At 35.0% G+C, this 13365-nt stretch overlaps 1 protein-coding gene across 6 annotated transcripts in view; it reads left to right on the top strand.

The window, feature by feature from the left end:
- Window positions 1-13365, top strand: part of TMEM38B (transmembrane protein 38B) — a 79060-nt gene that overhangs the window by 23550 nt on the left and 42145 nt on the right. For 5 of the 6 annotated variants that reach the window (XR_012424486.1, XR_012424487.1, XR_012424488.1 and 2 more), the window contains 2 exons: window positions 7345-7529; window positions 8356-8443. The exons of the other annotated variant lie outside the window; for it this stretch is intronic. Coding sequence is in view for 2 of the 5 variants with exons in the window: in XM_005581129.4 (XP_005581186.1) it covers window positions 7345-7529; window positions 8356-8443 (273 nt within the window). In the remaining 3 variants the exon portion in view is untranslated. The remainder of the gene's footprint in view (window positions 1-7344; window positions 7530-8355; window positions 8444-13365) is intronic. 6 annotated transcript variants of the gene reach the window in all.

The raw sequence follows: 13365 nt of genomic DNA, 5'->3' as shown, positions 1-13365 counted from the left end.
GATACTAGCTTAAAGAAAATAATTACGAGCCCATGGACTAACCGTATTTCATTGGTTTTAATAAAATTTCAGTTATTTTCATATTGAAGCTCAAATTATCCCATCTTCAGCCAGTGGAAGCCTCTTTAGGTTGACTCCTGAGACAGATTTTGAATTAGCTTACTTTCTACCTGGTGTTGTAAGATTCATCTTGTGCTTTTCTTCTGGAATCACTTGTTTCTCTAAGATGTTCTGGTTTCTTTTGGTGAACAATGGCATTTCAATACCACGACTTGAGTGCTAGAGACTTCATCTGCTCATTGTTACTGGGTTGATCATTATGTCTCCGCCTTTTTAGTGAACAGAGCTAGGAAAAATGAAGATAAAATAACTCATGAGTTCATATTCATATTTCTAATTCAAATTCAGGACCATATAGCTTTTATTTATTTTTTCCCTATTACATATATGTCTCCTTTCTTGTACCCTAAGAATTTGGATTCTTAAGGACATAGGATGTGATTCAATTAATATATTCTAACATTACTGATTTTTTTCTGTATTATGCACACAGTAGTCTTAGAGTAATGTTCAAAGACTACCAAGGAAATGATTACAGAAATTATTATTGCATATATTCTATTCATTCTCCCATTTTAACAATAAATGTACTATTTTACACTGTCATTTTAAATATATATTACTCCATTTTCTTCTGGCTTAAAGCACTGCTGTGAAAGTCTGGTGATCTTTTAATTTTCTTTCTCTTTTAAGATCTTTTTTTTTCTAGATCCCTAAAGATTTATTTTTTCATTAAAGTCCAGTCATTTAAATAAAATATCTTGGTGTTGGTTGTTGTGCAACAGTATTCACTTGTACATGGTGTGTTCTTTTTGGTACCTACACTTTTTTTTTTAATTGAGAAAGTAATACTAGTGTTTGTATTCTTCCTTTGCATTGGTTACGAACTCTTATTATTGGTATATTGGCTCTTCTTTGCCTTTCTTCAAGGATTTTTAAAAAATCTGTATTTCTAAAAAAATTAACCTGCTTTTCATCTGTTTTTCTCTTTTCTCTTTTCACCTGCTGTTTCTTTGAAGACACTGTCTGTTATGTTTATTTCTCTTTGTGTTTTCTGGTTTGTTTTTTATTTTGGAAGTGATTTTTTTTTCTTTTATCTCTTTTTTTCTCCTGAGTGTTGAATCTTTGGTTCTCAGTTTTGCTTATTCTTATGTGTGTTCTTTTATGTCTTACATGACTTTCTTAATGTCTTTAGCTTGTTTTGAAATAGTTTACAGTTTTGATCTGTTTTGTGGGGACATTTTCCTGAGTGCTTACATTGTCTGTAAGGATTTATTCTGCTTATTTTTTTCTTGTAATAACTTTGTATAGGATTTGATCATGATACTTTTGGTCATTTTTATATGAAATTGGCTTTCATAAACTTGCAGAATGTGGTGGAAATATTTTTTTGACTTCACAGAGCTCCTGCTTTTGTTTTTATGTAGTGTTCAAAAGATGAGGACCTGCTTTTTGATATTTCTTGGGTCTCTTGCCTTCCTTGGCTTGGTCTGGGCCTTTTCTTTCTTCTATTCTGCTCAGGTTTGATTCTTCCCAGTTTCTTCTCATTGTGGGGAGCTCAGGTTCGATTCTTCTCAGTTTCTTCTCAGTGTGGGGCTTGTTATAGAAGAGAGCCCTGGTGGATCAGTTTCAAAAGCTTGAAGCTCAGAGGGACTAAATTATTCCAACCCTTTCAGAACTTCTTATCATGGACTCTTTGTCTTATCTGGTATTAGAGATGCCAGAACCCCTGTCAGTTGTAGCATTTGTGTGTGTGTGTGTTTGTGTGTGTTTCCAAATTAGTCTGCTCTGCTTTCCAGTGAATATCCATTAGCTGTTTTGGTATTATTTTGGTCTTAAGTTCATCAGTTGCCACCTTGTTGCTTTCTTCTTTCTGCCAAGTAGTACAGTGTTGTGGATGTTGGTGATTTTTCTCTATCCACTTGCATTTTGGGATTTGAGGGGATATCTTGTTACATAGTTTTGTTGTAAGTACAGTTGACCCTTGAACAACATGAATTTGAACTGTGTGGATCCATTTATATGCAGTTTTCTTCTGCCTCTGCCACCCCTGAGATAGCAAGACCAACCCCTCCTCCTCGTCAGCCTACTCTTTGTGAAGATGAAGAAGAATGGAGACTTTTATGATGATCTGCTTCCACTTAATGAATAATAAATACATTACCTCTTAAAATTTTCTTAATAACATTTTCTGTGGCTTAATTATAAGAATACATCTGGGACAGATAGGTGACAGTGAAAAAGTTATACATATAATATAAAAAATATATGTTAATCACCTGTTCGTATTATTGGTAAGGCTTCTGGTCAACAGTAAGATATTAATAGTCAGATTTTGGAGAGTCAGAAGTTATGTGTGGATTGTTGACTGCATAGGGGTTGGCATCCCTAACCCCCATGTTGTTCAAGAGTCAACTATTGTGCAAGGGATTTTGGTTTTCCTGTCTTATTTCTCTGTATGTTTTTATGGGAATTTGAAGAGATCAAAATGTATGCAGCCACTACCATCTTCTCAGAACCCTTACCATTAGTTTTTATGTCCCTTCTGTGGTCTCCTCCCATTCCATCTCTTTTCTTCCACCTTCAGAGGTTATCTTCAACTTCGTGATGTCCAGTGAAATAACTAGAAGCAATAAAAATGCTCATCCACAGAAGAAAAAATACAGATGTTAACATAATGGCATTATCCAATAGAGTTTAAGAATCACTTTCCTAAAATAAATCTCTTAAGCATAAAACAAGAGAAAATGTTGCTTATGTACAGATATATGCAAGAATGTTTTTAGAAACACTGTTTATAATAGGGAAAACTAGGAACAACTCTGTCAGCAGAGAAATGAATCGATAAATTATGGCACATTAATTCTGTTATGGTAAATACTGGTGAAAATTAGTAATTATAACCACACACAATAAGAAAAAATCTCAGGAATAGAACTTAAACAGAAAAATACATATGATTGGCCGGGCGCGGTGGCTCAAGCCTGTAATCCCAGCACTTTGGGAGGCCGAGACGGGCGGATCACAAGGTCAGGAGATCGAGACCATCCTGGCTAACATGGTGAAACCCCGTCTCTACTAAAAATACAAAAAACTAGCCAGGCAAGGTGGCGGGCGCCTGTAGTCCCAGCTACTCGGGAGGCTGAGGCAGGAGAATGGCGTAAACCCGGGAGGCGGAGCTTGCAGTGAGCTGAGATCCGGCCACTGCACTCCAGCCTGGGCGACAGAGCGAGACTCCGTCTCAAAAAAAAAAAAGAAAAATATATTGTTTATGGATATAAACATGCTAAAACTACATAAAAAAGCTAAGATTTGTATTCAATATTATGTTACTAAGATTCATCTGTGTGTTTGTATGTAGCTGTAGAACATACCTTCCCCCTGCTATATAGTCCATTATATTAATATCTGTATTTTATTCTTTTGTTGATGGCAGTTTTATTGGTTCTAGGTATTTTGTTAGGCATTACAAAACAACAATAATAGCAAGTACTTACACAGCATTTACTGTGTCTCAGTTTTCTTTTTTTTTCATTTTTAAAAATTATTATTATACTTTAAGTTCTAGGGTACATGTGCACAATGGGTCTCAGTTTTCTAAGTGTTTTACTTACATTATCTCACTTAAACCTGACAAGAACCCTGTGATGTAGGTATTATTTTATTCAATTACATGTTAAAAAGCATGTGATTGAGACATGGAGGGGTTACTAACTTGCCTGAGGTGTCACAGTTACTGAGTAGTTGAAGCTGGGATTCCAATCTGGGGTATCTAGTCCTTTAATCTTTACTTACACAGTATATTGTTTTGTGCTCTGGAAACAGGAATGTTATCTTTGTCTTCAGAGATCCTTAAATATAAAAAATTTATGGCTTAAAGACATAGTGTATTTTACTATTTTCTTTTATAAAGTTTTCATATTTAGAACAAATTTGTAATCTTTGCTTCATTTGAGGTGTTGTTTTTTTGAGACGAGTCTTGCTCTTGTTGTCCAGGCTGGAGTGCAATGGCACGATCTCGGCTCACTGCAACCTCTGCCTCCTGGGTTCAAGTGATTCTCCTGCCTCAGCCTCCCAAGTAGCTGGGATTATAGGCACCCGCTGCCATGCTGACTAATTTTTGTATTTTTTAGTAGAGATGGGTTTCTCTATGTTTTGTCAGGCTGATCTTGAACTCCTGACCTTATGATCCGGCTGCCTTGGCCTCCCAAACTGCTGAGATTACAGGTGTGAGCCACCGTGCCTGGCCCATTTGATTTTAATTTGAGAGATAAAATGATGTTAGAAATGTTTTTAAACAAGCAAGCAAGGTAATCTTTAGTACAGTAGCTCATAGTGTATACATCTGGAAATCAGCACCATCTACTGGCAAAGAGAAACAATAACTTGGTATGTCATAGTATTGTTTGGAAGACAGTGTACACTTTCATAGGTTTTATTTGTTTTGAAAAGCTGTTTCCGGGGGAAATAAATATTTTATAATTTTTTAGTATGTTTATTTTTGTTTCCTAGTACATTTTTCTTAAAACTGCAAGTATCAATTACTTACATATGGCACATTTGTGTAACCGAGACTACATTTAGATGAGGAAAAATACAACAAAAAGGTATCATTTTATGGGTGTCATTCTGTCTATACTTTTCAAAGCATGTACAAAAAATTGGCAATTTGTTGGGGTGATAAGAGCAAGAACAAAGCTGTCATATTGGACTAACATGAACTGTATTTAATTTATCATTGTGTTTTGTCTTAGTTAAGTGATATTGTCTTCCATAGAGGAGTGGAATTGATAGTAGAGTGAAAACAGAGTTCTCAGTGACTAAGCCTGGGAAGCTTCTCTCTGCCTAACTTTTTGTATTAACCTAAATTCTACTCTCATTTTTTCTTAAACTGGTTGAGATTTCATTTGTTAGTGGTCTAGGATCTTGTTTGTATCCCGTTTGAGACTTTTATGTTTTCGTTACTTTTTTCTCTCCATTAACTTAACCTCTACAAGTTAAATGTATGATAAGTCAATTGTTTTCTCATTTCACTTCTTCTCTCTTTTTGCGATGCGTTTTCTTTAGGCACTTTACAAGTTAAAGTTACCTTAGATGTGATAATTTTAGTTAAAGGTGAAATTATGTTTACAGAAGGGGTTACAAGGTTATTACCTAATAAGTGTTGGTTGAGGGATCTATTAAAAGAATTTTAAAAAGCTAATTTGTTAGAGAGCAGGAATGGTTGTTGAGGGTGCCATTAGTCTGATATGTTTACTTGTAAGTCTACTGAGCACAATAAACAATTGTTCTTTTGCCCTGTGGCTACTTAACTCTCAAATGAAAGTAGTTTTTTTATTTAAAATGTTAGCTTATTGTAGTTGTGCTTTAGAAAGATCTGATTAAATGAAGAGTTGCAATAATTGCAAATTTTTTTGTGTTATACTATGATGTCTCATAGTTGAATATAAAAGTCCAAGATTGCTATTGTAATAGTATAAGTTTTTAACTCATGTTAAAGTCAGGCTTAGTGTAAGGAATGAAAATGGGTCATTTGTAATATTCTTTTGGTTGTTTTTTTTTAATATTTTACTTTTGGGTGCTAATTACTGCTAAGGTGAAAACAAATCCCCCTTAATGTAATCTGTAATAGATACAAAAATATTTTTGTTTTATTAAAAATACATTTAAAAATTAAATGTGTATACTTTCCCCCATTACCTAACCAACTTCTTAGAAATTTAGTTCTATATTCAAAGAGAGAAGTATACAGAGACTTTTCAAATATTCTATGAATGTGTAAAAATTTTAAATCATACTGGTTGTTTTTAAAATTCTTATATGAACATGTAAAATTTTAAAGCCATACAAATGGTTTTCAGAAATCTTTTTACTACTCTCAGATAGTTTATTCTTTTTTCTCAAACTTTTAATTATCAAGTAATGCTTTGATTTGCTATATTTTGTATTTTGTCTCTAGATTGATTGCTAATAAATGATTTAATTCAGGGCTACTTTTCGTCATGCTGAATTTTAGGTTAGAGGGTAACATGAATGATTCCTGTCATCTGAGAACTATTATAGTTCATTATGAGCATTATAGCCTTTATTTTATACTATAAAGAAAAATGTATAAAGAGCTATTTTTAGGCATAGGAACCAATTGGTTTAGTTTTACAGAGCCATCAGAATGTGATCTCAGCTGAGATGATGAAATAAAACAAGAATCCCAAAGTCAATGACTATGGTAATATTTGAGTGGCACCTTGAAGAATAGGAAGGAATTGGTAAGTGGAGATAAAGAAGAAAGGGTGCTTTAGGCTAAACAGACTATTGTATCTTTTTATTTAGTCGCTGAAGCAGTATTTTGGCAAGCATTTCATATTTCATGAACATTGAAGAATTCTGACTTTATAAATCATGAATTACAATAGGATTAATAGCTTCTTTTAAAAGAGGTATGATATTCTTTCATGCCATGTCTTTTATTCATCCCAGTAGAAAGAAGATATGTTCTACTTTAAGCACAAAATTGTCTGCCAGAGTATTTGGAGAATGGCGAGAAAAAAGCAGTATGTTTTCCGATAGATCTTACTGCTAGTATTTGAACAGATGCTTAGAACAAATGAAGTTTAAAAAAATAATTTACCAGAGATGGGTTGAATTATTTTTCATCACAATTTAATTTGGTTAAAACTTAAGCTTAGTGAACTAAATTAAAGAACAAGCTTCATATTCTTTCAGTTGTGTAGAAATGTGTTTTTACTTAATATTAATCTGCCTTCTTGTGAGCTGTCATGTACCTTTGTATAGATTGTAGTTTATGTCCTGCACAGTGGGGCACAGGTGAATATGTTAGTTGGGATTGAAATGTAGCCCTTGCTGTTACCAAAGGGCCCTTTCTCTAATTCATTTTCCCAGAGGACAAAGACACTGTGTAGGATTCCCTATCCCTGGAAATGATGATGCATTTGTTTTGTTACTGGATTCAGCACTTAGCTTCTAGAACAATATAGGCACAAATTAAGAACTCACTAAATATTTCATATTATCTATAAAGTATTCAGAAGTCCACAATTTACATTCTCCTCTGATCATGACTTTTTGGCAGATGACATATGTTTCATGTGATTTAAAATATTGACTCCCTACCCAAGTTGTGCTTTTATTGAAATCAAGTTAAATGTTTATATGGAAAATTTCATTTGTTGTGTTTTGCCAAATTGTTACTGCTGTTAGGTTGGATTTTAATTTCTGTTCTTCTGATTCCATTCATATATTAAAATGTGTACATTTTATTTTCAGGTATATTACATTTTTTTGCCCGTATGACCTAGTTTGCCAGGGCTATTCATATCTACCTGTTCAACTGCTGGCTTCAGGAATGAAGGAAGTGACCAGAACTTGGAAAATAGTAGGTGGAGTCACACATGCTAATAGCTATTACAAAAATGGCTGGATCGTCATGATAGCTATTGGATGGGCCCGAGGTAATATTAACAATATGTGTTCATAAATATTCTCTTATTGGTGTATTATTAATACCATTACTGAACAGTTCTCTAGTTATATTAATGGATCACATACTTTAATAACAGACACTTTTTGGAAGGTAAAAACCTTGTTTCTGTTGGCTAGTAAAGTTAATTCAAAACTAGTACTAGTCATAAGCCATTATTTTGAGATCGTCTTATGATAGAAAATTTTTATGATTGGTTTAAGATCCCCAGAACCAGAAAGATTTATAGTTAATTAAAGTATAGTGCCACTGTAAATAAAATAAGTTTACATAAGAAATTATGTGGTACATGTGGACAAAAAATACTGCTCTGTCTTTTCTGTGTTTTTTTCATTCAGAATTACTAGAAATAGTAAATATGATTGACTATGGGTTCATGATCACTGAACTTTGCATCATTTGCCTTTTTGTTTTGTATGTAGGAATTGAACACATCTCTCTAACTTCTTTTTACAATATACTGCACCTAAAACTGGTCATATCAGGAAAGGAAATGTATAAAGCAGAGGATTTTATTTTTCAGTTCTGAAACAAACCTCTAACCATATCTTTGTGCCCGAGGCCCCAGTTTAACCTTAATTACAGTACAATAGACACTTGCCATGCTGGTGAAAGAGAAGAATTGCAGTTGTTTTGGTACCCTAAATATACAAGGCAACTTTTTTCTTCTTCCCAAGAATTATATTTTGGGAATCCTCTTGGAATTTTTTTATCAGGTGATAGAATTATGGCTCCCTTTAAATATGTTTTTCAAGAAAATTTGGCTAAATGTTTTTGTTTTATTTTCATATTTTTAGGTGCAGGTGGTACCATTATAACGAATTTTGAGAGGTTGGTAAAAGGAGATTGGAAACCAGAAGGTGATGAATGGCTGAAGATGTCATAGTAAGTTGGTATAAATTATACTGAGACCTAGATGTTTATCCTTAGATCTTACCAAATTTCTTTTTTTTATTTTTTATTTTTTTGAGACGGAGTCTCACTCTGTCGCCCAGGCTGGAGTTTAGTGGCGCGATTTCCACTCACTGCAAGCTCCGCCTCCGGGGTTCACGCCATTCTTCTGCCTCAGCCTCCGGAATAGCTGGGACTACAGGCGCCCACCACCGTGCCCGGCTAATTTTTTTGTATTTTCAGTAGAGAAGGGATTTCACCGTGTTAGCCAGGGTGGTCTCAATCTCCTGACCTCGTGATCGGCCCGTCTCAGCCTCCCGAAGTGCTGGGGTTACAGGCGTGAGCCACCGCGCCCGGCCACCAAATTTCTTTTTAAGAACATTTTAGGGACTTTAAATGTGGGTGGAATATAGCTGAAAAAATAAATAGTAATGATAATGGGAAGAGAACTAGCAAATTTTATTCTTTTAAAAAGTCTGCTTTCTCAAATGTAGTTTAAAATATATGTTTTCCTTCTCTGTGGGTTTCTCTCTTTAGAAAACAAAACCAAACAAAAACCTCTAGATAATTGTAGAATTGTGGGAAGAGTATATATTTATGAAGTGAAAGCTATGTAGGAATAGACTACTCTGGATGGAAATGAATAGGTGATAGGCTTTTGGCATTTTCATTAATGACTATGACATCATCCAGATTTCAGGCTATATACATAGTTCTGATAGTAAAATGTCAAGTTTGTGGGATCAAATCAATACGTTATAAAGCCCTTTGAGTGGCTTTAAAAAATGTCAGTTGGGCTTAATTACAGATAAAAATAAGAGAAAGATTATAGAAATAACCCATTGTGTGATACAAACTGCCTTTTGCATCTATTTAAGATAATCTATTCTCTGAAGACACTGACTTAGTCTTATTAATTAATTTTTTAAAGAGACAGATTCTCTTTCTGTTGTTCAGGCTGGAGTGCAATCGTGTAGTCATAGCTGACTGCAGCCTAGACCTCTTAGGCTCCAACAATCCTCTCACTTCAGCCTCCCAAGTATTACTAGTTGGGACTACAGGTGTGTGCTATCATGCCTGGCTAATTTTTGTATTTGTATTTTTTTTTTTTTTTGAGACAGGGTCTTATTTTGTCACCCAGGCTGGAGTGCAGTGGTATGTCACTGCAGTCTTGATCTCTTAGGTTCAAGTGATCCTTCCATCTCAGCCTCCTGAGAAGTTGGGACTACAGGCATCTGCCACCATGCCTTGCTACTTTTTAAAATTTTTGTGGATACAGGGTCTCATCTCACTATGTTGCCTTGGCTGCTCTTGAATTCCTGGGCTCAAACGATCCTTGTACCTTGGCCTCCAAAAGTGCTGGGATTACAGATGTGAAGCACCATACCCAGCCATTATTTTTATTTTTGTAGAGATGGGGTCTTGCTATGTTGCCCAGGCTGGTCTTAACTTTTGCCTCAAGTGATCTTCCTTCCTTGGCCTCCCAAGGGTCAGGGATTACAGGCATGAGCCACTGTGCCAGGCTGGACTCAGTCTTTTTTGTTTTTTGAGTCGGAGTTTCACATGCCAGGCCAGAGTGCAATGGCATGGTCTTGGCTCACTGCAACCTCCGCCACCCAGGTTCAAGCAGTTCTTCTGCCTCAGCCTCCTAAGTAGCTGGGATTACGGGCGTGCCCCACTATGCCCGGCTAAGTTTTGTATTTTTAGTAGAGATGGGGTTTCACCATGTTGGCCAGGCTGACCTCAAACTCCTGCCCTCAGGTGATCCACCCACCTTGACCTCCCAAAGTGCTGGGATTGTAGGCTTGAGCCACTGCACCTGGCCCAGACTCAGTCTTAAATAAGTCACAGATATGTTTCTGATGTACCTAAAAATGAAGTAGAGAAATATAGTTACTGTTCCCATAATTCAAGAAGGAAAAGACTTAGAGAATGGTGGCTATAAGAAGGAAGGTGAGGAAAGACTTCATGTAAAAATAAGCTCATTTTCTAATTTAAATTGGATTAAAAATAGATTATAATGAATTAAAAATGAAGGTTGAGGGCTGGGCACAGTGGCACATGCCTGTAATCCTAGCACTTTGGGACGCCGAGGCAGGCAGATCGCCTGAGCTCAGGAGTTCGATACCAACCTGGGCAACATGGTGAAACCCCGTCTCTACTAAAAATACAAAAACTTACTGGGCATGATGGCATATACCTATAATCCCAGCTACTCAGGAGGCTGAGGTACGAGAATCACTTGAACCTGGGAGGTGGAGGTTGCAGTGAGCCGAGATCGTACCACTGTATTCCAGCCTGGGTGACAGAGCAAGACTCTGTCTCCAAAAAAAAAAAAAAAGAAAGTCTAAAGGCAGTACGAGTGATGAAGTACATTTGTGTGAACTAACAAATTTCAGGATATTTAACTTGGAAAATACCCCTTTAAATTTGAATGAAATAGTTTAGAAATAGAACAAAGGAGGCTTTGATTAATGATAAGTTATAAATAAGATATTCTTGATATTCAGGGGAGATTTTTCTCATTTTGATTATATGCCTTGAAGCACCTTCCATAAAACATTTTTTTGGGCTTTTATAACCAAAATGAAATTATGTTTCTACTTTGTTCAGAAACCTTGCATCCTCCAAATGGCCTATAAGGCCCTCCAAATGTGCCTTTCCTCCTTTCCAGTTTGCTTTGATTTCATCTCTTGGTATTATCTCCCTTGCTCGCTTTACTCCATGCTTGAGCAAGTCAAGTGTGGTCTGGTTTAGCACTAGCTTTTATCACTACCTAGAATGATTTTTCTTAGATGGCTAACTCCCTTATCTACTTTGCTCAAAGTATTTTCTCAATGCTTCCTTCTCAGTGAAGACTACCCTGCTTAAAATTGCAACACCGCCTTCTATTTTACTTTTTTCTACATTTATCACCTTCTAACGTGTTATATAATTTACTTAATCATTATATTTATTCTCCCCTCCCCTTGGCTCCTCTCCCCACCTTTCAAAGAATATAAAATGCCAGGGACAGAGATTTTTGTCTCTTTTGAATGCTCTTGTGTCCCAAGCACCTAGCACATAGTAGATAATACATACTAGATGACTATATGAATTATCAACAACTGGGTCAAGTGAGATAGATCACTGGTTCATTATGATGGTTTGTGCTTATGTATATAGTCATGTGTTGCTTAACAATGGAGATATGTTCTAAGAAATGTGTCATTTCATCATTGTGTGAATGTTATCAAGTGTACTTACATAAACCTAGATGGTATAGTCTACTACACACCTAGGCTATATGGTTTAGCCCATTTCTCTTAGGCTACAAACCTTTACAGCATGTTACTGTAGTGAATACTATTGACAATTGTAACATAGTGGTAGGTATTTGTATATCTAAATATATCTAAACAGAAAAGGTGTGATAAAAATATGGTCTGAAAGATAAAAAATGATACACCTGTAGAGGGTACTTACCAAGAATGAAGGTGGCAGGACTGGAAGTTGCTCTCTGTGAGCCATTGAGCAAATGGTAAGTGAAGACCTAGGACATTAGTATACACTACTGTAGACTTTATAAACACTGTACACTTAGGCAACACTAAATGTATAGAAAAAATTTTTCTTTAATAATAAACTAACCTTGTCTTATGGTAACTTTTTTCTTTTTTAAAACATTCCCTTTACTTATTTTTAAAATTTTTTATTTTTAAGTATTATGGATACATAATTGTACATATTTATGGGGTACATGTGATATTTTCAGCCAGGCATACAATGTGTAATGACGTCAGGGTAATTGGGATATCCATCACTTCAAGCATTTATCATTTCTTTGTATTAGGAACATTCTGATTCCACTCTTTTAGTTATTTTGAAACGTACAATAAATTATTGCTAACTATATTGTACTATTATGCTACCAAATACTAGATCTTATTCCTTCTACCTAACTAATATTTTTACTTGATAAACTTTAAATTTTTAAAAACTTTTTGAAGCTTTCGTAGTAACACTTAGCTTAAACACAAACACATTATACAGTTGTAAAAAAGTATTTTCTTTCTTTGTATTCTTATTCTATAAGTGTTTTTCTATTTTTAAGATTTGTTTTTTACTGTTTAAGCTTTTTTTTGTTAAAAATGAAGACACAAACACACACATTAGCCTTGGCCTACACAGGGTCAGGATCATCCATATCATCATCTTCCACCTCCACATCTTGTCCCACTTGAAGGTCTTAGGGGCAATAATGCACATGGAGCTTTCGTCTCCTATAATAACAGTGCCTTCTTCTGGAATATTTCCTGAAGGATCTGACTGAGGCTGTTTTACGGTTCACTTAAAAAATAAATAAATAAGTAATAGAAAGAGGCCAGGTACAGTGGCTCATGTCTGTAATCCTAGTACTATGGGAGGCTGTTGCAATCTCTACCTTTTAATTGGAGGGTTTAGTCCAATTAATTTGTAACTTGGGGTAATAAAATATATGACTATATATAAGTTATATTCAAATAACATATTTATGGATATGGTTGCATTTAAGTCTATGATTTTATTATTTATTGTTTCCTCTAGTCCTTCTTTTTGCCTTCTCTTGATTCCAAGATAATATTTGTAGGAATTCCACTTTAATTTACTTTTTGGCTTATTAGCTATACCTCTTTGAATTATTATTTTTACTGGTTGTACCAGCAATTATATTTTCAATTTTTCATAGACTACTGAGAACATTGTACTGCTTCATATCCATCATCTCACGTAGTTTCTCATTTTTATGTATGCAGCAAGAGCAGCCATACATAGACTTTGTTAAAAGTCTACCCATTTAACAAAAATCCTGAATACATTACACTATAATTAGCTGTAGTCCTTGTGTTATACATTAGATCTTTAGACTTGTTCATCGTACATGTGTGCTCCTTTGT

Source organism: Macaca fascicularis, chromosome 15 (genome assembly GCF_037993035.2).
Source record: "Macaca fascicularis isolate 582-1 chromosome 15, T2T-MFA8v1.1".
Classification (NCBI taxonomy): domain Eukaryota; kingdom Metazoa; phylum Chordata; class Mammalia; order Primates; family Cercopithecidae; genus Macaca; species Macaca fascicularis.
This window is presented reverse-complemented; position numbering and strand designations above follow the sequence as displayed.